This window comes from Pteropus medius, unplaced genomic scaffold, assembly GCF_902729225.1.
Source record: "Pteropus medius unplaced genomic scaffold, Ma_sr-lr_union100, whole genome shotgun sequence".
Classification (NCBI taxonomy): domain Eukaryota; kingdom Metazoa; phylum Chordata; class Mammalia; order Chiroptera; family Pteropodidae; genus Pteropus; species Pteropus medius.
The window spans coordinates 7645219-7672164 of NW_024349803.1; the positions used below are offsets into that span (position 1 = coordinate 7645219).

At 37.3% G+C, this 26946-nt stretch overlaps 1 protein-coding gene across 17 annotated transcripts in view; it reads left to right on the forward strand.

Annotated features, from left to right (window-relative positions):
* CEP63 (centrosomal protein 63) overlaps nucleotides 1-18829 on the forward strand; it is a 42543-nt gene extending 23714 nt beyond the window's left edge. For 11 of the 17 annotated variants that reach the window (XM_039837195.1, XM_039837197.1, XM_039837193.1 and 8 more), the window contains exons 7-15: nucleotides 4381-4614; nucleotides 4858-4997; nucleotides 5821-5958; nucleotides 9496-9610; nucleotides 10513-10710; nucleotides 12140-12226; nucleotides 15326-15531; nucleotides 16329-16608; nucleotides 18441-18829. In XM_039837195.1, coding sequence (XP_039693129.1) covers nucleotides 4381-4614; nucleotides 4858-4997; nucleotides 5821-5958; nucleotides 9496-9610; nucleotides 10513-10710; nucleotides 12140-12226; nucleotides 15326-15531; nucleotides 16329-16608; nucleotides 18441-18599 — 1557 coding nt within the window. In that variant the 3' untranslated portion in view covers nucleotides 18600-18829. Of the gene's footprint in view, nucleotides 1-4380; nucleotides 4615-4857; nucleotides 4998-5820; nucleotides 5959-9495; nucleotides 9611-10512; nucleotides 10711-12139; nucleotides 12227-15325; nucleotides 15532-16328; nucleotides 16609-18440 lie in introns of those variants that run through there. The other 6 variants (XM_039837207.1, XM_039837201.1, XM_039837202.1 and 3 more) reach the window with 3 other exon arrangements.
* The last annotated feature ends 8117 nt before the right edge of the window (nucleotides 18830-26946 follow it).

The following is a 26946-nucleotide window of genomic DNA, read 5'->3' on the forward strand; positions in this document are numbered from 1 at the left end:
ATACTGAACAACAACAAGCCTAATGTATTAATCTTAGTTAATGAAAATTTAGAATTTGTACTTGGGATAATGTACTTCTTACTGTGCTTAAAAACACTATTTCTGTGTGACTAAAATAGTGAATCAATAAAAGTAGGCTATGTTCTTGATTCTTCAAAACTAAGAAGTAGGTTAGTTTTTAAGTATGAAATCTAGATTCAGTGGTTAAACTATGGCTTAAACTGTAACTTCAATATTGAGTTTACTTTAAGATTACAGATTTATACTGGCTAGTATCAAGTAGCTATTGCAGTATTAAAAAGACAATACTAGTGTTTTGCAATTATGTATTGTCTCTCATCCTGAATGTCCATTTGGGCAGTGGTTTTCTAGGTGTGTTTTGCCAAGCCCAGGGCTGCTGTACAGGTTAAGGTAGAGTTGGGGAGGTTTAGCAAGCTGAGCTCCAGCCATTTTCTTCTCACCTGCACCCAGTCTTTTCATTTATTCTGTACAGGATTCTGTATAAGATTTGGGGGAAAAAAAGTTTATATTGTATTTTCAAAATTTAGAGACAGTTGCATGCTTGGCAGTTATTCTTGTGGATCTAAACATATTTGATGTTCTTCTTTCATACTATTATAGCAATCTGGTTAAAAAAAATTTGCTTCTTTACACTGGAATCCTGACCTGTAATTTATACAAACACTATTTGTCTGTTTCTTTGCCTTTCTCCTCCCACCCTCTCTTTGGTTTATGGGCATTATAGAGCATCTACTTTATGTGCCCATGGTGTAGGATTTTGGCCCTGTTCTGTGTACAGTAAAAATTTTTAAACAGTAGATAGATTTTCCAGAGATATTTCCACTTATGTTTCTAAAATAAAATTGAGTACCTTTACCTTTTAAAAATATTTAGAATAAAGGAAGTTTTACTTACATAGATAATTTATATCTATCTTCAGTGTATAGATGAAGTACCTGACTGGATACTGGATTAAAACTTGTGAAAACTAGAAAGTTCAGAGCTAAAAACCAGTTTAGATGGGATACATAGCCTAAAAATTATCTAAGTCTGCAGGAACTATGTACTACAGGTCTCTATTTTAGTTGTGTGTACCTGAGTATATATATATCTTTGAAAGAAACTAATCTGAGATGCACTGTATTTGGTTAAATCTTCTAATTTAGGGAATGTCCAAAAACTGAGGACAGAACCAATCCCTCCTCCCCTCCAAGTACCTTTTTCTTTCTTTAATTATTTTTTTTAGAGAATTTTCAAGAGTTTATTTGCATCAAACTGATGACATATGCCAGGGAGTAAGATCTCACATGCTCCCCAAGACCCTTTTCTTTAAGGAACAAAATTCCACAGTTCTTCCCCGCCTTACCAATTTAAACATTTTGTGGTCTTTTCGAATCATCTGAATATGGTGTTTAGTCTACAGCCATACCACCCTGAATGCGCCTGATCTCGTCTGAATATGGTGTTTGTAACATATCTGAAAATCTGAAAACAGAATAATTAACTACATGCAACACGTTCTAGGGTGGGGAGAGAGGAAAATTTGACCTGCAAATTTAAGGTTAGTGATTCAAAAAAAATTAATTTCTGAATATCCATAAGAAATATAGCAACACATTACAGTTCCTATTTCCTATGTTTGAAGTAGGAGATAAATCTAGTTTTTCTATATGATGACTCATGGATGCAGTTAAACTTCTGCATAAGTAGGTAGAATAATGCAACTGTCTTTTTATTAGGTGGGCAGGATCTCTTCCAAGGAATCCCTTTACTTTATCAATTCTTTCTTACCCCTTCTTCTCAAGATATTATATCTCTGCTTTTAAAAATAAGACTTTAATTTTTTTTAGAGCAGTTTTATGTTTACAACAAAATTGAGAGGGAGTTACAGAGATTTCCTGTATATGCCCACACATGCATAGCCTCTTCATTATCAGTATCACTCACCCAGAGTGGTATCGTACATTTGTTACCAAGGATGAACCTGCATTGACACATCACTATCACCTAAAGTCCATAACTTACCTTAGGATTCACTCTTGGTGTTGTACAGTACGGTCTGTGGGTTTGGACAAATATATGTTACATACCTATCATTACAGCATCATACAGAGTGTTTTCCCTGCCCTAAAATTCCTCTGTATTCTGCCGATTCATCTCTCCCCTGCCCTCCTTATAATCACTGATCTTTTCATTTCTCTATAGTTTTGCCTTTTCTAGAGTGTCTTATAAATTGGAATCATATAGTATTTAGCCTTTTTAGATTGGCTTCTTTCACTTAATAATTGCATTTAAAGTTCCTTCATGTCTTCTTATGGCTTGATAGCTCATTTCTTTTTAGTACTGAATAATATTCCATTGTCCAAATGTACCACAGTTTATTTATATATTCACCTACTGAAGGACATCTTGGTTGCTTCCAAGTTTGGCAAATATGAATAAAACTACTATAAACATCCAGTGTGCAGGTTTTTGAAAACATATGTTTTCAACTCCTTTGGGTAAATACCGAGAAGACAATTGTTGTATCGTATGGTAAGAATATGTTAAGTTCTGTAAAAAACTAAAATGTCTTCCAAAATGGCTGTACCCTTTTGAATTCCCACCACCAATGAGTGAGAGGTGTCCTGTAGCTCCACATCCTCACTAGCATTTGATATTGCCAGTGCTTCAGATTTTCACGATTCTAGTAAGTATATAATTGTTTTAATTTGCATTTCCCAGATATAGATATTCTTTTCTTATGTTTATTTACCATCTGTATATCTTCTTTGATAAGATCCCTGTTCAGGTCTTTGGCTCATTTTTGAATGGGGTTGTTCATTTTCATGTAGTTGAGTTTTAAGAGTTATTTTTTACATTTTGTATAAGATCTTTATCAGATGTGTCTTTTGCAAATATTTTCTCAGTCTGAGGCTTGTCTCCTTCTTCTCTTGACATTGTCTTTGCAGAGCAGAAGTTTTAATTTTAATGAAGTTCAGTTTATCAATTATTTTGGGGGGGACTGTGTCTTTGGTGTATTTAGAAAGGCATCCCCATTCCCTGTCATCTAGGTTTTCTCTTATGTAATCTTCTAGGAGTTTTATAGTTTTGCATTTTACATTTAGGTTTACGAACCATTTTTAGTTAATTTTTGTGAAGAGTATAAAGTTTTCGTCTAGATTTATTTTTATGCATATAAATGTCCAGTCGTTTCAGCACCATTTTTTGAAGAAACTGTCTTCGCTTCATTGTATTGCCTTTGTTCTTTTATCAATAGAGTTTAGATGACTGTATTTATAGGGCTCTATTTCTTGGCTCTTTGTTCTGTCCCATTAATCTATTTGTTTACTCTTGGCTAGTGCCACACTATTTTGATTACTTTAGCTTTGTATTAAATCTTGAGGTCAGGCAGCTTCAGTCATCCATCTTTGTTCTCCTTCAGTATTACATTGGCAGTTCTGAGTCTTCTGCCTTTCCATATAAACTTTAGTATAAGTTTGTTGATATTCATAAAATAACTTGCTGGGATTTCGATTGGTATTGTATTGAATTTATAGTTCACATTGGGAAGAACTGACATATTGACAATATTGAGACTACCTATTCATGAATATGGACTGTCTCCCCATTTATTTGATTTCATTCATCAGAGTTTTGTAGACTGGTTAATGATCACAATGCATCGTAAAACCTTCAGAAGGAAAGAAGAATGTTTTGCGGACCATTTGGTTTTTTGTATGTTACCCTCATATAGATCTCATACATATTTTGTTAGATTTATACTTAAGTATTTAATTTTTTAGGTGTTAATGTAAATGGTATATTTTTAATTTAAATTTTACATGTTCATTGTTGGTATATAGGAAAGCGATTGACTTTTTTTGTATGTTAACCTTGTATCCTGCAACCTTACTATAACCGCTTATTAATTTCAGGAGCTCTTTTTGTTTGATTCTTTCATATTTTCTACATAGGTGGTCATGTTATCTGTGAATAAAGACAGTCTTCCTTCCCAATCTGCATGCCTTTTATTTCCTTTTCTTGCCTTATCGCATTAGCAAAGACACCCAGTGTGATGTTGAAAAGGAGTGGTGAGAGGGGACAATTTTTCCTTGTACCTGATCTTAGTGGGAAAGCTTCAAGTTTTTCACCATTAAGTATAATGTTAGTTAGCTGTACAGTTTTTGTAGGTAGTCTTTATCAAGTTTAGAAAGTTCTCTATTTCTATTTTTTATCATGAGTTTTTTTTTCTAACCATGAATGGGTTATTATATAATTTTTATGAGCTAATGCTTTATGTTTTTATGGAAGTAAAACTCAATTTCATTTTAGTTTTCCTCATTTACTAACTATTCTTTTATCATTTCGCTTTTACCTATTGGTAATCTGTATTTTTAGGCTCAGCTTGCCAATCGGAAACAGAAATTAGAATCCGTGGAACTGTCCAGCCAGTCAGAAATTCAGCACCTGAGCAGTAAGCTGGAGCGGGCCAATGACACCATCTGTGCCAATGAGTTGGAAATAGAGCGCCTCACCATGAGAGTCAATGACTTGGTTGGAACCAATATGACTGTTATGCAAGAGCAGCAGCAAAAAGATGAAAAATTGAGGGAATCCGAAAAACTGTTAGAGGTGTGTTTTAAAATTACTATGATTGGGGAAAGGTGTGTATGCATATTTCAAGAGAGAATAATTAACTTAGAACTAGGTTCCAAAATCTATGGTTTCTTTCCTACTGTGTAGCCAATGGATCATATATTGATAGCTTTATTAATGTGCCTGTTATATAACTTTAGTCTGATTCATTGGCTTCTTTTTCTCTTGAAATAGAATAATTGGAATAACATCGGACTTTTTTTTCTGAGTATTTTGCAGGTCCTGCAGGAAGAAAAGAAACAACTGAAGGCAACTCTTCATTCTCAAGAATATTTCATTCATGAGGCAAAAATGAGAAAGGAGAAGCTACAATCAAAATTAAAGGCAGTCAACAGTCAACATACAGTAGAGGCCCTGAGGTATATTTAACCTTAAATATTATTAATCTTAGCCACTTGGTGTTTTGACATTAAGTACCAGTTTTAATATTGCATATTTATAATTTTGTATTTGATCATATTATGGGTTTTTAACTAGTTTTAATTCCTGAGTTAAATGTTTTATAATGTTATAAAAATTTCTGTGGTTAGTTTTTTCTGCCCCCAGTTTAGGTCTCTAATCAAGAAACTGATGTTTTGAAAGTTATAAACCTCTCGGTCAGTCTATACCTTCAGTGAAATTCTGAATGTCAAACGAATTGTAGTCCACATCTCTGGAAGGCCCCCCTTCCTTGGTAGAATAGGTCATGGTTTTTAGCTGTTTATCATCATTATCAATAAGCCAGCTATTGAGATGGCCCTTTAAAAATGTTCCTAAAACTGATTTTAGTTCTGTGTACAGTTTACTGAGGTTTGTAAAGGAAAGAAATAGAAGGAGCTATGTTCCTTTTGCTTAATTTAAGTTTTGTGCACATTTCTATTCTTGGCAGAACGCTCCTATAATTTTCCAGTTTCTTTGACTCGAATCAAGTGTCAACAAAGTGATTTTTTGGTCATTTTTGTTTTTTCCCCTTGAAAAACAAGCCAAATTCCAGTTAGGGAAGGAGTAAACCACTGCTGACTTTTTTGAGAAGCATCATCTCTTGGCTCTTTATTCTCCTATTCTTTTTGTAAAGTAGGAGACAAACTGAAGAGTTCCAGAGAGTTTTGTTATCAAGAACAGTTGGTACATTTTAATAGGTTGCATGTCGTTTTTGTTTGCAAAGAGAAAAGCCTTTGATAGTCCTCTTGTATCCTTTCATAGGTCACTGGAGGAGTCTCAGACAGAAAGGAGGTACACCTCTCAAGAGCAGGGGGACTTAGACAATGTGCTGTCTCAACTGGATCTTACCCACAGTAGTGAAGAACTTCTGCAGGCAGAGGTGACTCGTCTGGAAGGCAGGTAGATAATTATATACACATTTTAAAAATGTTCAAGTTGTTAAAATTGATTTTTGATCATCATATTAATAAAATAAACTAATATAATAGTCTTAGTGAAAAAATAAGTTCTTTTCTTTAACATCCACAAATGGCCTAACTTCTTATTTCATTGAGAAAACAGAAGCAATTAAAGGAGAACTTCCTAATCTTTCTGCCATCAAATCTACCAGTCTGCGTGCATCTGTGCCCATGTTCTGTTACAGTGAATTAATTGAAGGATAACATGTGTGTGCTCCTAAAACTTTACTTGCGTTAACTGTTTCTGCAGTTTTTTCTTTTCTCTTATACATCATAAAGTTCTCGGTTAAATCATTCCACTGGTGTAAAATATGCTTTAATATTTCCCATCTTGGGGAAAAAAAATTTAAAACCCTTCTTTAATCCTATATCCTCATCAGGTTACTTCCAAATTTCTCTGCCTTTGAAAACCAAATTCTTCAGAAGAGTTGTTTGTACTGACTGTACTTCTCACCTGTGTAGAACCCTTTCAGTTTGCTTTCCTCTCTGCCAGCCACCTCATTGGAACTGCTCTTGACCAGATCACACTGGATACAAGGCGCAATGTCCTGTTTTGAAGTGCTGTTGGTATTTCCTTGGGTGGTAATTTAATCCTGACTTAAGCTATACTATGCCTAGCTCACTTGAATTATTGTCATACTTGTGAATTGTTTTGTTTGTCATACTTCTAAAATTAAAAAAAAAAACCAGATTTGCAAAAACTATTTGTTACACTATGCACAAACCTTTTATACTAAGTACATATCAAACTATATTTTTCCGAAAGATATTTCTGGTATTTCTTAGGCCTAAACTTTTCGACTGGGAAGAATTTGATATATTTTTTTAAATGTGAATCATGGTCACTTGTCCACTAACATTTTCTGTATCTAAAATAAAATATATAAACTATTAGCCTTTAGGCAAACAACCAAAAAATTGCTGTTTTACTCTTTTAAGTTTATCTTTAATACATTTTTTTGTATTTAATTTTATTTCTATTTTTGAAAACCACTAAGTATTTTCTTTACATACTAAATATACATGCCTACATGCACATGTACAGTTTTTGCTTGCTTTCTTTTTTGCCTTAGAATACTTAAGATAGTCCTGGTTATCATTGCTGAGGTATAGGTATGCACCTTAGATTGAATAAAATAAAGCTTATTATTCTTTCTTATGATGTAACTGATTTTACATTTTTATCATAGATTTTATGTAGATTGGCTTTTGAGTAATCTTTTACATGTACATATGTTTTACTATGCTCTCATCAGGCTTTGAAGACTTGTCTCTTGTTTCTGACTTGCAGTGTAACCTGGGACACCTAGTCTCTTTAGACTCCAATTTTCTCACCTGTAGGTAGGACAAGGTTATTTCTGATTTTTGTAACTCAGTGTTTGACACATTGTAACCACATGTTAAATACTAAATAAATGAACATTCTAGGATTTTTAGAAATAGATGAAATTGGAATAAATGGATATAGACACTAGTGTTCGGTACTAAAACAAGGGCTTAAATTTTTTTTTTTTTGTATTGAAAGGCAGCTAGAAAAAAACTTTTAGACAATTTATTTGTGTTTAGTTTGAACAAAACATTCTTTAAAACAGGAACTGGAGGAATTTAAGTAATTATTTTTGTGCTGTATTACAAAGGTGGTATTTTTGAAGGATGGCTTATCTGGTAAGTTGGCTATGTTGATGAAACAGTCTAGGTGATTATTAAGCATTTATCGAACAGTCCAGAACTAAATGATCCAGGGGCTGAGGTGATGGTGGGCAAAGCTGGAGGGAAATAAGAAGTAAAAGACATTATTTTAATCATAGAATTTGTAGTTCAGGAGACAAAGTATACATGTTAAAAGACCTGAGAGCAATTTAAAGTAGATTTAAGGTAGAAAATTATAGAAAATTTCTATAGCTATAGAAATTGAAAATAAACTATATTCCTTTATTTTATTTTATATTAGTTTTAGGTATACAGTACAATTGTTCGACATTTATATAATTTACAAAGTGATCCCCCCATTACATCTAATAACCACCTGGCACTATCTGTACATAGCCATTACAGTAATATTAGCTATATTCCCTATGCTGTATTCTACATTCCCATAACTATTTTGTAACAACTGATTTGTACTTATTCATCCCTTCACCTTTTTTCACCCAGCCTCCCCAACCCATCTCGCCATTGGCAATCACCAGTTTGTTCTTTGTATTCGTGAGTCTGTTTTTGTTTAGTTTGTTTGTTTCTTTTGTTCCTTAGATTCCACATATAAGTGAAATCATGTGGTATTCGTCTTTCTCTGTCTGACTTATTTCACTCAGCATAATACCCGCTAGGTCCATCCATGTAGTTGCAAATGGTAAGATTTCATTTTTTTATGGCTGAGTAATATTCTGTTGTATACATGTACCATAACTTCTTTATCCAATCATCTATTAATGGGCACTTATATTGCTTCCATATCTTGGCTATTGTGAATAACACTTCAGTGAACGTAGGGGTGCCTAGATTTTTACAAATTAGTGTTTTGGTTTTCTTTGGATAAATACCCAGAAGTGCAATTACTGGGTCAAAAGGTAGTTTCTGTTTTTAAGAAAATAAACTGTATTTCAATTGGTAGTTACAAAATAGTCACAGGGATATAAAGTACAGCATAGGGAATATTGTCAGTAATATCGAGTAGCTATGAATGGTGCCAAATGGATACTAGACTTATTGGAGGGATTATTTCACAAATTATGCAAATATCTAACCACTATACTGTATACCTGACACTAATAAAATATTGCATGTCAACTGAAATTGAAAACTAAAAAAGAAAAAAACTGAGTAAGGTGGTTAGGAGAATGAGGGTTGGGGTATCTCTATTATGTAAATGCTGATCTGATTCTTGAAAGACTGTTGACCATCTATTGCCAGGTGGGAGGGGAAGGTGCTTTGTGGTCAAGGGGCTGGTGTATGAAGAGACAAAAAGTCAGGCATAGCAAATAGCACATGGCAGACAGTAAAGCCTACTGATTTAGAAGGAGAAAGATTTTATTAGTAGAAATGAGCAGTGAGATAAGACAGGTATGGTGCCCCTGAGGTTCTTATCTGATTAAGGGGTTGATTTTTGGAAACTCTTTAAAGAAGATAATTCAGGCAGCTGTGTGTAGGATGGAATCGTAATTAGTATAGTGAAGGTTTAGATTATGATGGCAGCTCTCCTGTACAACTAAAGAGAAAAAATTAGCTAAATTGCTGTAATCTTTAGAGTTTTGTAAGTAGTTAAATTTTAAGCAGAAGGAAAGATTAAGGGAAACACAAAATGTATGGATTGGATTTAGCTGCTTCTGGCGATAAGGAAATTGGAAATGAGTTTTAACTTGAGATAGGAGGTGATGTGTAAGATCTGTCTTGGACATCAAAAAGGTAAGTTAGATAATTCAGTTCGTGGTTTTCAGGGTTTTTGTTGTTTTAAATATGTGATCTTATTTTTGTCATACAGCTTGGAATCTGTGAGTACAACATGTAAACAGCTGAGCCAAGAACTAATGCAAAAATATGAAGAATTGAAGAAGATGGAACTACATAACAATGAGTACAGGGCAGAGATTAAAAAGGTAAAAATCTGCATGCTTGGGGTTGCTAAGTTATTTGTATTTTTGGGCCAAGCTGTGGGTTGAAAGGTTATAGGGAATATTTTTAATGAGAGAAAAATATAGTCCCAAGGGCCACTTGATATTCAGGAGTAGATGAGCACCTGGAATATGCTTGGAAGCACCTGGAATGCACCTGGAAGATGTCTTTCTTTGTCATCTTCAGGGATGCCATACAGATATTTTCAAGATAATTGAAGCCTTCCCCCTTTGAACTCTAAAACTTTATTTTAAATATGTTTTTTTGAAAATATTTCTAAAATATATACACTTTCTTATTTGCAAAAAAGATATTATATAAGCTAGCATTTAATATTTTCTTATTGGCTAAAGAGGGTTATGGATGCGTGTTCTCTTCTGCACTGTGTGGCATAGTTAATGTTCTTATTGGCTACTGAGGTATGCAGATCTGTCTCCACATTAATGGGCCCTGTCCTGTTTGTTGATTCATATTTTTTATTACTTCTTTGAGATTACTTCCAGCTCCTTTCTTGTCTTTCTATTACCTTCTGCTGGCCAGGAAACCAAATAAGCAAAAATTTTTAGATTTGCAATTAAAAAAAGAATGAAGGTCCCAGGTGCTGTCCTCTAAATAATGTATGCATGGACTTTGATACTGGTTGTTCAGGATTTGAATAACTCATTTCCCTGTTTTGAGATCTAATAAATGATTGTGGGTATAACTAGCTGACCTTTAGTATAACTGTACAACTTGATAAATTGTTAATTTTGGGCAGATTTAATTTAGGAAATATTTATGTCTTGAGGTTAGGAAAAAATTGCCTTATTATTTTAACTATTAATGTATTTTTCTATGTACATGCTTTCTCTTAATTTTTCATGCTTTCCTTTCTGTTTCTTTGTAGTTGAAAGAACAGATTTTACAGGCTGAGCAAAGTTATGGTTCTGCACTAGAAGGAATGAAGATAGAAATCTCCCAGCTAACTCGGGAGTTACATCAGCGAGATATCACTATTGCTTCTGCCAAAAGTTCTTCTTCTAACATGGAAAAGCAACTCAAAGCAGAGATACAAAAGGCAGAAGAAAAAGCAGTAGAGCACAAGGTGATGCTTGAACAAAACCTCTTTTTATTTGAAGCTTGCTTTTGAAGATTGAATTTATTAAAGATATAACTTCCATAGTATTTAATCCAGTAAATTTTTATTAGACCCCTGCTTTGAGCTGACAGTATGCTGGGTAACAAGCATTCTAGTGAGGATTGGTGGAGAGGCAAGCGTAGACGCAGACAAGTAAAAAGATTATTTCTGTGGCATGTGGTGAGAGTGTGACATGTTCACTGTGACAAACTAGAGGACAAGTGGGGAAAGTGACAAGGGATGAGACTGCAAGGCAAGGACTAGCTCCTGAAGGGCCCTGTCAGCCATATTAAGGAGTTTGAGTGTTACCTTGAGTGCTGTCAGTAAGGAATGGCTGTTAGCAGGATAAAAGGTCTCTATGGTCATCATATAAGGAAGAAGCAAGGAGGCAAAGAGACCACTCAGATGCTGTCATAACAGTAAGGTGGTAGCCTGAGCAATGAGCCACAGAGGTAGAGGGAAATGGATGAATTCTGGAGATATTTGGCTGGTAAAATCGACAGGACTTTGTATTTGGTTGGACAGGGAGGGTGAGTTAGGCAGTTAAGGAAAGATGTCACTCTGTTCCAGTCGGGCAGCTGAGTGGAAAGCGATGCTCTTTAGTGAAGCAGAGAAAAGGTAGGAAGCAGGCTTTGGAAGGATAATGAATTTGTATGAAAGGTATACAAAATAGGGAAACTGGCAGAATGGACATTGGTGTGGCACGTTTGGCTTGAGATAAAGGCCAGACTTTCATATGGAAATATCTAATAGTCAATTCTAAAGAAAGGCTGGAGTTCAAGATTAAAATCAGGTAAGACATTTAGCTGTGGAATTCTTTGCATGAAGTTGGCATTTTAAACTCCCTGAGAGACTTGAGATTATAATGAGAAAGCATGGTGTATGAAGAGCAGAGGCTTGAATCAAACTTAGCATAATACTCATTTAGGGTGAAAAAAGGTGTTGGTGTGGAGCTAAAAAAAAAGTAGTAGCAACAAGGAAGGAAACCAGATAGTTTTCACTAAGGAGGCAGGAAGCCAAGGAAGGCAGGACTTTTTGCAAGTGGGAATGGTCAAGCAGAATGGCTATAGAGAAGGAGGACCGAAGATACTATTTCGTGAAAGGAGTGCAGTTCACATGACGTTGGAGGTAGAAGCCAAAGCGGAGGAGGCTAGCGCAGGAGAGTGGGTAGAGATTCGCCAGTGAACTAATTCATCTTCTTAGAATAATATTTTAATTACATGTATGTTAATTCATCTTGAAATACTTTAAAAAAATCTTTTTAGAAAAACATATATATATATATATAAATGAAGAATGTAACTTTGCCTAATGAAAATTACATATGGAAAAATTTTGTAAGATGTATTTGGTTTGTTATTTTCATTTATTTCTTTTTCTGCTTTTCCCTTCTCAGGAGATTTTGGACCAGCTGGAGTCACTCAAGTTAGAAAATCGTCATCTTTCTGAAATGGTGATGAAATTGGAATTGGGTTTACATGAGGTACATAAATAGAAACTTAAGTTTTTCTACTTTTCAAGCCTTTAAAGAAATCACTTTGTAAATATTGGTATTGTAAAGAGACAGTTAAGGTAAAACATGAAATGATCCTTCTGCAGAAACTTTTTCACATAAAAAGAACTCAAGATAGTGATGGAAGTGAGCAAAATATGACTCTCCACTCCAGCAATTTGGAAGATATTTTTTACATTATGTATGTGAGAAAATACATGTGCAGTCTGTGTTCTTAATAGGGAAAATGTATATAAAGGGCTTAGCATAGTGCCTGGCATTTAGTAAGTACACAATTAGTGTTAGATTATTATTGTAATTGTTTTGTTTACCATATCTTTCAGTATAAGGTATATCATCTTTTAAATAGTTTAATTATATTTCTACAAGACAAAATTAATCAAATATTTTAGAATCTTATGTTCAGAGCATTTTAGTAGATGACATAATGGACATAGAATGAATAAGGTTGGATTCTTGCCTTTAAGAGATTGAAAATAATTGAGTAGGGAGGATAAGAAATGTCTCCAAGCCCCTGTGAAACTAAAAGAAAATATGGGGGACTGTTTTTATAATCCTTAGGAAGGTTCTGATTCTCTTAGCATCATGAAACCATAAAGAATTTTACAAGATAAAGAATTTTACAACATAAAAATGTAAAATTTATGGATGGCTAAAGATCCCTTAAAAAAAGACTAATAGGCTGGAGGAAAACAATCTATAAACAGACAAAAGGTTAATATCAAATATTAATATATAAGGATTTCCTACAAAGATAGTAAAAGATAATCCAGTAGAAAAATGGTCAGGGGGCATAAATAGATAATTTATAGAAGTAATATAAAAAATCCAGTAAACAAGGAAAGCTGTTCAATGTACTTAATGATCAAAACAAAATAAATATTCTTTTGCTAATTAGATTGACAATGTTTTTAAAAACTAATAGAGCCATTGTTGGCAAAAATATAGAGAAATAGGCTCTCATGCTTTGTTAATGAGAAAGTGAATTCATAGAGTCTTTCTTGGGGACAATTTAGCAATATTCATCAAAGTTGTAAATATAGATAGCCATAAACTCCTGAGTCATGTGCATTTCTGATTTTGATAGTCATTGCTTAGTAATTCTCCAGAAAGGTCATATCAATTTGCATTCCCAAAGAACCCATTCTATAGGAGCAAATGTGCAGAAATGGTCATTTCAGTGTTGTTCATAATATCCAGAATTTTAAAATAAACTAAATGTTAATCTATAGAGGATGGTTAATTTGTGGCTTTCTATACTATGAAATATTATGCTGTTATTTAAGGCAGCTAATGAAAATACGCATCCAATCTTACTCCCTCCCCCAAGCCTTCTAAAACTACAATAAAAAGATTTTTTTTTTTAAGCACAAACCTATAAGAATGGAAAAATAGGAGAGGAGGCAATAGCTAAACATTTTGTAAAGGAGAAGATTGGATGGATGGGTGGACGGATGGATGGACGGATGGATGGATGGATGGATGAATGGAAAATGACTTTATCTGCCCTAATAAAGCCAATACTAAGCTAATAGTGGAGAAAGCCAAGAACTAACCTGGTTTACAACACAGAATCTTTAAAAGGCCCAGGATTTGGAAATACCTGATTGAAAGAATCTTCTCTTACGCAATGATTGCCTGTTCATATGAGTTGGGAACTCTCAGAGGCACTTAAGCCAGACTATGACCAGATATTGTGTTTAGCTTTATTCCTCCTCAAACCTTCAACTAACAGTGGTAGTACTGACCTTTCTTTACACGTCCAGGTGTGTATTTGCTACACAGTTTTTATATTACCTTTCACATTCATTTATCTGTAATCGTTGTTAATAAAATAATAAATTTGAGAAAATGTAAAGATGACAGCAAAGGCAAACATTATCTTTTTTAAAAAGTATATATAATGATGTCAGACATCAGAGTCTGACTAGTGAAAATCTTGTCAGCAGTTTAAACTTCTTCTGGTTTTGAAGTTACACACAGTGGAAACATGTACATATTGAGAATAGTTATAAGAATGTGTCTTTTTGCATTTTACTACCTTGGAAGGTGGAATTGCTTCTACAAATGAATGGGTTAAATAGCTATTTTAATAAATTATTTATCTTAATAATGGAAACAATAGCTCTGATAAATTATTTACCACTTAAAAATTGACAGTAGTTTGCAGTTTAACTTATATGTTCTGCAAAAAAACTTCTTTGAGATTTTAACTGGCATTGACAACTTATTGAAAGATTTTGTAACTTACTGTCACTACTGGTACAGAGACAGTTAAAAGATAGTATTTTAAAGTTTATGTTTTTCTTAGGTAAATTCTGTTTGTCAAACCACTGTTAACCAGCTTATTTTCAGAAAATTCTTTACTGAATAGACCGAGCTAAACATAGTATTAAACTTCAAAGAAGATTATCATAATTTTTCAGAATGCTAATGAAAATATTTCATCATTAGAAAAAATGACCCAGACTACTTTTTTTTTTTTCAGGTACTGTATTATCAGGGAACACCTAGAATTGAAGAGCAATAAAATTTATGATCACAGAACTCAGGCCAATCAGTAGTAATTCTCACATTATACTTAAATACTGCTTTATCATGTCCACATTTATTTCACAAGAATAGGTACCAATATTATATAAAAGTATTTCAGGCCAAAGAGTATTTATTTAAAAGCTGCCCCTTCCAGCCAGAATTCTTTTTCGGAACCTTCTGTTCAGTTTCTTTCTTTGAACTAAGTCTCTTGATTTTCTTCCACAGGTGTTCTGGGGCTATTCAACCTTCTCTTTCTTGAAGAATCCATAGCCACTATCTTTCTTTTTCTGTTTCTGATTCTTATAGCTTTCCTCCTTGCTAGTTCCAAGCCTTTCTCCTGCTCATTTACTATAAGAAACAGAACCCCTTGTCTCTCTGTCTTCGAGGGCCAAAAACAAATCTTCACTATTTCCATGGTAAAGCCATAGATGAACTAGTTAAAACTAAAAAAAAAATGTAATTTTCTATCAGCAGTATCACAGATGACAAGTATTCTTATACAAATTAAGTGACTGTAGTATTCTTTTTTATTAGGCAAAAGAGATTTCACTAGCAGACCTCCAGGAGAATTATATTGAGGCATTAAATAAATTAGTATCTGAAAATCAACAACTACAGAAAGATTTGATGGATACCAAATCTAAACTGGAGATTTCTACTCAGATGTGCAAAAAAAACTATGACAGGATCTTTAAACCAACACACAGCAGAGCACCTGAGTTCAAGAATACAGAGTTCAAGTAAAATTTCTTCACAGTTTATTTAAAATATATATCATTGTAATATAATTCTCATTTCTTTGAGAATAGTTTCTGACTTATAGATATTAAATCTCCATCAAAGTACTGTGTGTTTAATTCTCAAATACAATGTGTACAAGGAATGCTCAGGTTAAAAAATGGAAGGGGTTACATAACATTTTCATTCAAGCTTTTGTTTTAGACACTTTAGATGTAGGTATAAACAACATTCTTACTCCCCTGAGCCTTTTCATACTGCCTACCACCTCCCATACCCACTTGGCCCATAAGAGGTTGTCTTTTTATAAAAAGCTTCCTTTGTATTTTTGGTCAGTTAATTATAGGCTGTTCGCATAAAAAGTCAGCATTCAATGAAAAACCACCTGGCTTTTTAGCTCTCACTATATGGCTTGCATATTTTTCTACCAAAAGCCTTTTATTGACACATTCACCCACACTCTCACCTCCACCCCCAGATGAGGTTAGATGCCCTTCTTTTGAGCACAGTACTTCCCCTTATCTTAGTACTCACCACACTGTATTACTCTGGCAGCGTGTCTGTCTGACTTGCTATATTGTAAGTATGTGAGGGCAGAACCCTGGCAGTAGGGATTGGATACTTGGAACCCGAATGAATGAAAGAACACAGGTCTGAGTGGGCTGCTCATTTTGTAAATTACAGCCTTACTAGTCAGCCTTTTCATTTATTTTTAAGTGAACTTCCTATAACATTTCTGTTTTAAAAGAGAAAACTTGCTACAATTTTCATTTGTTTTGTTTCCTAATCTGCTATCCAGGCCAACCCATGGCCAGCACAGACATGAAGGAATAAAGACTGAACACTACAAAACAGGTCTTCATTCTTCAAGAGAACACACGTCGGATAGTATAGAGCCTGTGTCCAGTGTCCTCAGCCCCCCAAGTCCTCAAATCAGCCTTTGCAGCTCCACCACCTCTTCGCCTTCTAACTTTCTGTATAAAACTCACTCTTTGCCTTCAGTGCTAGATACAAATGAAACCATTTTTTCTGACACTGTCTCTGAGAGTATAAATGACCAAGAAGAGTTTATGTCTTCGGTACGGAAACTTTCTGATTTTACTATTTGTTAAGTTTTAGTTTATTTTATCCTTTATTTTAAGGGTAAGGCACATGATAAATTCTCATTTTATTTGATTTCTTGCTCGTTCTCTGTCTTAAGTGTGCTTTTTTATTCTCATGTATTTCTGTCATGGTTTTGCTTGTGAAGACACGTTCAGCCATGAGTACTTTTCAAAATATGTCTTAGTTCTAAATATCACATCAGTTACAGGTATTCATTTGTTTTTAACCCTTAATTGGAAATTCCCTTTCTTTTTTAGAGAGGGTCAATTTTGTATTGGAATGTTCAAGGATTATCTCTGGATGCCAAGATAGTTCTGAGGCATAGCCAGCGAAGAAGGAAAAGAGGAACTGATGGAAAGGGAGAAAGGTGGAGGTAGAGGAAGGAATTGCATCTGACATGTCCAGAACATGGATTCGGTGCCACACACTGGTGACCCTGATGACAGAGAGCTGCCTTTTGCCACCGTGCTGGCCCCCTGTTTCTACAGTTGTCGTGCAGACTCCACCATCTTTTTTGCCTTCAGTACTGAAGTGCTTGGTCGGGCCATTCATTCCTATCACCAGTTTCAAAATGAGTCCCCACTACACGTGTATGTAATTCTGAAATCCAAAAAAATCCTGAAATCCAACTTTCTTCCCAAGTTTGGCAGCAAAACTTATTTGGCACTAAAACCTGACCTGAACTGACGTGATAGTATGTGTAGACTTTATCTGCACCACTTAACATTTTACTAGCGATATCTGTTACCTCCGACTACTAGGGTAACACAGTCGATCCTCATTAGTCGTGGATCCTGTATTGTGAGTTCACCTACTTGCTAAACTGTTTGTAACCCCAGTCAGTACTTGCAGCACTGCCATGGTCAATTGTGCATGGCGCAGAGCTGCAGAACCTTTCAGTCACCAGTCTTACACATGCCCAGCTGAGGTCGGCCAAGAGGGCTCTACCCTCTTGTTCCAGCTCTCGTACGCAGATGGCCAGAGTCCAGAGCTAGTAGGGGCAGCGCAGAGTGCAAGAAGCTCGGATTCTGGGGCCCCTGGAACAGGATTTGAATATCAACTCTGGCAGCCCTTAGTGGGGCAGCCTCAGGCAAGTCTCTAACCACTTCTCAACCTCATTTTCTCTTTTGTAAAATAAAATCTCCTGAGATGAGTGTTTTTAGGATGATAATCTATATGAGATGTGTGTGCATTTCTCTTAGGAGCTGTGAATCCGTATTCATTAATTCAGTGTTTGAGGTGACTTGAGAGAAAATAAGTGCTGCAGATGAGGATGGACTATATTTGGCTTATGTCCTGTGTTACCTTTCTAAAGCCTGAACTCTGGAATACCACTACCTGAAAGGTTTCGGATCAGGGACCGCAGACTGAGATTTCGGAGGAGGGAAAATAATTGATTTTAACTGGTGTCTAATATGTTCTACGTAGAGTTTGTGTCCTTTGACGTGAAAGTAACACATTCAGATTTTAAAAGCAAGTTTGAATAACAGATATCAAGTATATTCTCATCTGGGGTATAGAAGGATGTACAAGTCTAAAATGAGATTTTCTTTAAATCAGTAATTAATATCTTACATTTATATGACACTTTACATTTATACAACTTGAGTCAGAAAGGGAGAGATCTATGTTAATTTTTACAGAACTTTTTAAAAAGTATTATTGTCATTAGGACAAAGCATCCCTTTTGAGGAAAAAAAATTTTAAAAATCATCTTTTAATATTGCTAGTTAGGAAATATAATGCATAATGTGTTTTAGAAACATACTATTTCACTTACATATGTCAAAATTTGTTTCTCTTCTAGTGTCCCATGCCTATGTCTCCCCTCGGTTCAATAGCTACAAGATTTTTGGAAGAGGAGGAAATGAGGTCTCATCATATTCTAGAGCGCCTGGATGCCCACATTGAAGAACTAAAGAGAGAGAGTGAAAAGACTGTAAAACAGTTCACAGCTCTAAAGTAGCCTCTTAGAAAAATCACAGACTTGGAAATAAAAACAAACATTGAAGAGTTACTGTCATCTGAATAGCAGCTCTTTAAAAACATGAACATATAAAAATTGTAAAGGTGAGGCATACTAAAGCTATGAAGAAATCTGAAAAACTGGTACTTCTCTAAGGCATTTTCACTGCACTAGTTTGTTTGAAGGACTTTTTCCAGCAATAACTTGTAAGAATAAACCACTTTGCTAGACTTCTTTCTCATTAGTATTTATTATAAACCGATTCTTTCTCTTGCTGTCTTAAATGTGAATAGCTATAGACTAAAATAAAGATTTTGTGGTACATGTTGAAAATAAAGTAACTACAGGCACTTTAAGGGAAGTGTTTAGAAGTATGGGTTCAGAGTCAAACGGATCTGGGTTGGCAACTAGTTTTGCTGTTTACTAGCCAGTTGGGCTGGTAATATGCAGTCAGGCTGGTAGTATATAAAGGGGCCAAAGAACTTTGACAGGAAACCTCCTTGCTCAAAGCCCAAATATGAGAGGGTTGTTGTTTTTTTTTTTAAACGGAACCTCAATTCCACATGCCTCTCTGTTGCTCCATGTATTTTGCTCCGCTTGACCCAGACGTTTCTGCGGTGACTGTTTACACTTCCTCACTTCCCACTCTTTGCTTAACTCTCTCTAGCCCCTTTCAGTCCCCACCATAAAACTGCTGTCTTGCTTTTGAGGTCACCAGTGACCCATTTAGTCCCTGAGCATCATTTTGCACTTCCTCTTTTGGCTTCTATGCTCTGACACTCCTGGCTTCCCTCCTACTTCGCTGGCCACTCCATCTCATTGTCCTTATATGGCTTTTCCTTTCCTACCCTCCCCAGGGCTTTGAAATGGGTTTCTCACTCAGTATACTCCCCTGGGATATTTTCATTTGATTCTGAAGCTTTCAATACTGTCTACAGGCCAACGACCCTTACATTCAAAACTAATCTTGGTCTCTTCCCAGAGCTACTGTCTTAGAAACCTAACCGCTTATGGAATATCTTCACAGCATCTTATGTTGAACATTTCCAAGAGAGAACTCAGTTCTCCCTCTTGCTAAGAGTCCATGTCAGGACAGCATCATGTTTGCCAATTGCTAGGAGCTGTCCTTTACTCCTTCCTTATCCACACCTCCAAATCCAAACCATTGGGAGGTCCTGCCCGTTCGGCCTCCAAAATCTCTCTCAGATCCAACCATCTCTCCTCCACTGCCATCCCCCTGGTCCAGACTAACCCAATGTCTCACTTAGACTCTGTCAGTAGCCTCCTAACTGGTATCACTCCTACTCCTGACCCCAGTAACTCATTCTCATTGGTGCCTTAAGTGTTATCTTTTAGGAATGTAAATGAACGGTGTCACCACTGCCTCTCTAAAAACCTTTCAAAGGCTTCTTATTGTGCTCACAATAAATCCGAGTTGCTTACCATCATCTCCAAGGCCCTCAGCAATCTCGGCCTGCCTCCATCGCCCACCTGTGCTGTCTTTCTTTTCACTGTGCTCCAGCCTCACTGGCCTCCCTTATTGTTTTGTGACAATAAAGCCAGCTTTAACCTGTTTATAGCATCTCTTTCTCTCCCTTCACCCGTGATTGGCGTTTCCTCCTCTCTCAGGTCTGCACTCCATCGTCTGCTCTTGAGAAAGCCTTCCCTGACCGCTGCATCCAAAACCCACGTCTCCCGGATTCTCTAGCTCACCGCCCTGTTATTTCCGTCATTGTACTTACCACTCGCTGAAATTACATTGTTACTTGGTTTATGTTTTTATTGTTTATTCCTTCCTTTAGAACTAAGCTCCTTGAGGGCAAGGGCTTTGCCTGTGTCGTACATGGTGGGGTCCTTATCAGCACAAGCCCAACACCTCAGAAGGGTGAATGTCCTTTCTCAGATGTGCCGCATTTTCCTGGCGTGCCTTCGTATATGCTGACCTTTGGGTCTGCTTCCTCTTCCCACACACTTTTATGTGCCCCTATTATCTTGCTTGGCAAAGCTTTCCCACATCCCCCGACCAGACTCAGGGAGTGTTCCTCCTGTGTGTGCCCCTCTCAAAACACTAACTATACTGTGCTGTTTATTTAAATTCCATCTCTCCACTAAATTGAAAACTTACAAGCAGGGCCCAAGTCCTGCCTAGATCCTCAGTCAGCCTGCTGCCTAACACAAGGCACTAAGTAAATACTGGATGGATGAAAATCACTACCATTCCGGGCTTCATTGTACTTACCTGTAAAATGGGGATAATACCTCATGGCAATGAGAGGATTTACTGAAAATATACTTCTGACAGGGCTTTGCAGACTCTGAAAATACCATACCCATGTGGATTGGTATGAGGGGATTTCTGAGTTTCAGACTGTCCCAAGCTTACTCTTAAAAGGAAGAACCCCTGCTTCTGAAATTGTCACAGGATGTTGACTAGGAGGAAAAATGACAGACTCTAGTCACTGGAAATACTTAAGGAATCATGAGGTACTATGTACTTCCTTAAATTTATACAGTGTTGTTTAAAGTTGAAATAGTCAACTAGTTAACTAATTCTCTAAATTTGTCAGAAAAATTCGATTTTAATTTAATCTCAGCTTCACTTTTCAAAAAGATGCCAAATATTGAAAAGTGTCAAAACAAAATTTGAGTTAGTATCTTAATACACATTTTACAAAACCTCTTAGTGATCAGGGTACCCAAATGAGTTGAAAATGAGGGTGCTGTAGTCTACTTTTGATGTTCACAGATGTTTTGTTGGGTGAGTTATTCTGCCTCGATTCCCAGTGAAGTTTTTTCTGTATTTCTATGCAGTCAAAGAGGACAAAGTTGAGTTCCTATTGTGGGTTGGACACTGCCTTTCCATGGAGCCTCATTTGATCTCAACAAGTCTGGGAGGCAGTGGATATCATTGTTCCGACAGGGAACAGGGAGTTGACAGGATTTCAGTGGCTTGCCCAGGGTCCCAACGCCCAGGCTCTTTCTAGCAGAGCCTAAGGGTGGGTAGTATGGACTGCAGGCAGGAGACCCTGTTCCTAATCCTAGCTCTGTCATTCATGAGCTGTGTGACCTTGGGGAAGTTAATTAACCTCTCTATGTCTCAATGTTATCATCTGTAAAGTGGGAGAAATAAAAATTGTATCTACCTCATAGGGTTTTCGCGCAGATTAAATTAAAGTGCAAAGCAATTAGATCAGTGCATGGCTCAGTAAGTGCTATGCAAGTATCCTGTTGAATAGAGAAAATACAACACTGTGTTCCTGTTATGTCTATTTAATTCCAAAAAATCCTGCCTTGCTCCTTATACACAGATATGTAACACCTGGTAAACTACGGGTGCTGGTTATCTGTTTGCAAAACCCCCTTGAGTCTAGTGCCTAAAAGTTACAGGTGAGAAAAATAACTCAAATAAGCTCCGTCATTGAGAATATACATTAAGCTAACAGTTGTCATGAGTTGCCTTCAAGTGCAGAATGACAAGGTTAGAAAGAGAAATCTGTTGACTTGTTCTAGAAGCAGTTTGAGATAGCAATACAAAAATGCATCGAAAAGGAACAAATGGTGGAATCAGGACAAAGGGGAAATGAGGGCTGTAAATGTTGATTCACAAACGACCATCTAGTCTAGTCCAGCTGCCAGAGGCAGGCAAAAAAATTACCTCTGAGCTTCTTAAGGGCAAAAGCAGAGAGGAAAACATTATGACTTAAAAGCTTTATGGTGCCCACAAGATGAAAACAGACCATGGGTTCAGGGGAAGCACATCTTTTTCTGAGTGTGTATAAGCGTTAGGAGAGGCCCTAAAACATTTTCGTAACTGATGATAATCAGAGAATTACAGCTTCCTTGTGGCGTGCTTCAATATGGGCTGATGGTAAAAGGCTGAAGTGCAATTTAGAGAACCCAGTTCTGAGAGGATCCCAAGCACGGTGCTGGGAAGGTCCTGTGGCCTGGCTTGATCAAAGGGGGAAATTTAGAAAAATGATGGACTGCAGGCCTTTAAAGCAATCTTCTATGAAAGCTATTTCTCTATAGTGCAATTTCGATAATTTAAATAACATAGTTCACTCTTTTTTTTCTCAGTGGGAATCTAGAATTTAGGAATTTTACGTTGTCCATTATGGCCACATTCAAATGATTTGATGACTCAATCAGAAGTAAGTTTATACTGCTCTTATGAAAAGGAAGAACGCAATCAAGGCAATGCTTGAATGGTGTTAGGTCCAGGAACTTCCTGATATTAAATGCAAAATGTATAAGTCTGCACACATACATCTTTCAGAGGGAGAGAGTCCACAGTTTGCATATGACTCTCCAAGATATCTGTGAGCCAAAGAGAGATTAAGACCCACAAGTTTGAGACTGGAACTCCCCCAGCATGGTGTTCTGTTTCCTGGGGGACATAGAAACTGGAGGAGCCCATCCAACTCCTGTTGGGCCTGAGCTTTACGGTGCAGTTGAATTCTCAAGAAAGGGCGAAGGCGGTGACAACCAAGGGTGCAGGGCTGCCTTCTGGGTGTACGAAAATGCCCCAGAATCGACTGTGGTGATGGTTGCACAACTCTGAATATAACACAACTAAAAACTATTCAATTGTACACTTTAAATGGGTAAATTGCATGGTAGATGAATTATATCTGCAAGCTGTTAGGAAAAAAAAAAGACTGATGGGTAGCAATGCCTAAAAAATTCAAGTTTATACTCAGAAAACATCACAACATACATAGCACACGCTCTTCTAAAATTTCACATTTTCCACTCTCAATTCACATTTAGGAGTAACAGTGGTGGCCTTCTTTAGAGAGCGGTGATCGAGCTCTGAATAACTGCTGTGGGTGGGGCAGTTCTGCGCCCTGGAATACTGTGGGCAGGGGCTTTGCCAAGGGCCCTCACGCTGCTGGGCTACGGCTCTCTCTCCAGTGGAGCGCGGTCTTGGGCTGCCTCCGAGGGGAGCAGTTTGCAAGATTACTGAGCGTTCTGGCAGCAAAGTCTGTAATAATCAGCCAGCAGAGCTTCTTGGCTAACTGTATTATACGTAAGGGCTGCAGGAATGCTCAGCACTAACCTTAGTGTTTAGAGGAGGAGTGTTTACAAAATGTTTTAGAGAGGGTTATAGACCACTGATGGGGAAATATGGGAATATGAGACTGTGCCCTAAGATGGCTTGGCAAGTCCCCCAATATCTCTACAAGCATGACTGGGCAAAACAGAGAAAGAGAAGCCAGGTATGTTACATAAGCCTGCTCACGTCTTCAGCTCTGGAAAACAGATCTGCTGAGACGAGTTTAACACTAGTTTGCCCAGGGCTTTTATGGAACAGTCACTCCCTTGAGAGGCTTCCAGTGTGGATGAGCTCATCCCCAGTTCCCAGAGCTGTCCTGATGCCCTTGGCATTGGCTTTGGAAAGCAATGAGGGCCTCTCGGCAGGCCGTCTCTTGACTTAGTCTTGCCTCTAATATATAGCATAAACTAAAACAACTCTCCAGTGCTTGGATCTTTCTGCATTCTAGGGCATGTATCTCAGATCCTCAGCCTAAAATTAAATGCCACAAACAATGCAAGAAATGTTTTCTACCAATTAGTCCCTTCGGCCATGATCGAGCACAGCCTTTGCTCCCAGCAGGAGCATGTCCTCCAAATGTGCAGGTCCCTGTGTAACCCGGTGGTGCGCGGTGGCTGGGGCAAGAGCCCAGGGGCTTCTCCAGTGACTCTCTCCTGGCTGACAGGCCCTTCAGCCCATTGTGGAACCCTAACAGCAGCCTGTTCATATATTAATAAGTACTAGACCATGAGCAAAGGATGGGAAAGTTCTAGATCGCTCATATGTTCAATCCGCTGCCTCTCATATGAGCGTTTATAGACTAAGAAGGCAAGGTTCCATCTCTTTATTTTGTTCTGAAAAGGTTTAACACTAACACATTTTTGAACAACACCAAGCAATTCTGGTATCTTCCCAGGCTAAGTCACTTCTTAAATCCACATTTCTCAAACTGTCTTCCAGAGATCCCCAATTTTTCAGTGTGTTAATAAAATGTCCCTTTCAAATATGCCAAAGCAGAATGGCGACGCCGCATAGGTCCAGGAATTGGGAGGCCTGCCTCTCTTCCTCCCACTAGCCAGACCCTCCCTTATTGCTTCCCAAATCACTGGGAGCTGGTAGCCTTAGGCACTTAGTGGTTCTTAACCTTTCATGTGCCAGAGACTTCTTTGGCAGAGTGGTGGAGCCTATGGACCCCTCGGAATAATGACTAAGTGCATAAAATAAAATGATGTTAGGAAGAAAACCAATTATATTGACATTCGGTTATCAAAAACCTAAGAAAAAAGAAATATGTGATATTATATGTGCCTCTTTATTAACTCATTAAATAACAAGTCCAAGTGGCAGTTCTATTGCCTACTATGCTTTTGAAGCAGTGATGCATGAAAGTAATATTTTGAGATGTCTGCAACACTGTAATGAAATATGAAAATATCTGTGATTTCCATGGGAAGAAAGCCCCCAAGTCCTGCTAGCACTGCTGTGGCTTATGGCCTACGTTCCTAATGGAATAAAAACTCAATGTCAGTGAGTGCTTACTGAGAATAATATCCAAGTTCATGGCATACTCAGTTCTATCCTCGGACCCCAAGGTAGGGAGTCTGTGGACTCCAGGTTAAGAACTTAGAGTCTTCGAGCTTACTTAAGCTTTACCTCGTATCTGGTCAGTCTGTTTCTCTGTGAGCATTCACTTGTGTAGAGGGGGCAGTATTTGTGCTTAGCATCACCTGTGACTCTAAGAACTTAGTCTTTAAATGCACGTGACCACAGACCAACTTACACACTTATTATGCATGGTGTATCTTTGGTCATCTTGGAGAACTAGTGTTGCACATTTAACAGGTCAGAACATTCCACCTGAGTTATCGGGGGATCCGGGGTCTTGGAAGCCCTTGCATTTGGGGCAGCTAGGTCCTAGAGCCCAGGATGATTAGAGCCTCTGGCCTGGGGCTCCCTGGAGGAGAGCCAGGTTTGGTTAAGCAGTCCACAGTCTCTATACAGTACAAGTCTAGTGAATGGCACGTGGCATCTTGGGCTTGCTGCATGTGACCAAGGAGAAGCTGGACCACTCGTACATCTCCTTTGACAGATCTGCAGAGGGTGTCACTGTCCACTGTGGACAAGGAACAGGGGTCCATGACATGCTGGAGGAGCTGGTACTCTGTGCCCCCAAGAAAACTTTCAGCCCCAAAATAGCCACCTGGGGACTGTGGGGCAAGAGACGGGTGGGCGTGAGTGGGTGTGGGGAGGCAGGTGGAGTTCCTGTGAGTGCAACTCTAGATGGCAGTCCAAACCTGTCTTCACAAAATATTCAATAGGCTGAATCTTTCTGGAATCTCAAGTCATGTATTTTGGATCCTTGACCTAAAATTAAATACTACAAACAAGGCAAAAGTATTATCCAGCAATGCTGGTATAACCTGCTGCCTCTCACCCCAAGCCAGCTACAGGGTGACTGATTGCTCCAACAAGAAACAGAAGTTGTCCAAATTAGTGTTTTGCGTTATTTAATATTAGGTCTGAAAATGTTTCATTGGATTCAAAATCTACTCATAATATTACTAGAAACTTCAACAATAAATTTGTCAATTAAAGAAGAGGATTTAAAATTTAAGTCTGAAGATACAATTTGTATTGTTGTAATTTTCAAATCAAGAAACGACTACCTGCGAAGTTTCTCATTAAAGCAAACCATGAATAATTTAAGACATTGTTAATTAAAAATATCCTGATCAAGGATTGTGTGTAACAATTTCAAGCATAGAATCCTGATATAAAAAGTTAAGGTCATGAAAGTGAGCTCAGCGTTTTCATAAAACTGGAATTTTCATGTAAATTCAAGGTCTTTCCTAATACTTGCATTTTACTTTTATCATCATAATTAAATATTTCAGTTTACCCCAGAGGGCGGCCCGAATATTGTCTCTGCTTTTCAGGGCAGTCCTCTCTTCAATATTCAGCCCTGAGATGAGAAGACCTCCATGGTGAGGGCCTGGCATGAGTTCTGGCACGTTATAGACCAGCCCTTCCTTCTCTTTATGCTCAGCTAAAACATTTCTGCAGCTAAAATCTATTCTGATTAATGGCTAAACATATGTGGGCTACTCAGATGACAGTTCATCCATTTATTAATTCATTCGTCAAACATTTAATCGAGCAAATCCCTGATCTTAGAAGACTGAGCTCCTGCTATTCCCTGAAGATACCACACAGACCCCAGCTCACTTTATGCTCCCAAAACCTCTGACAAGTATGCAAGGCCGCTTAGCAACACACCTGTGCCCTTAGCCATTTGCATCACCAATGCTTGAA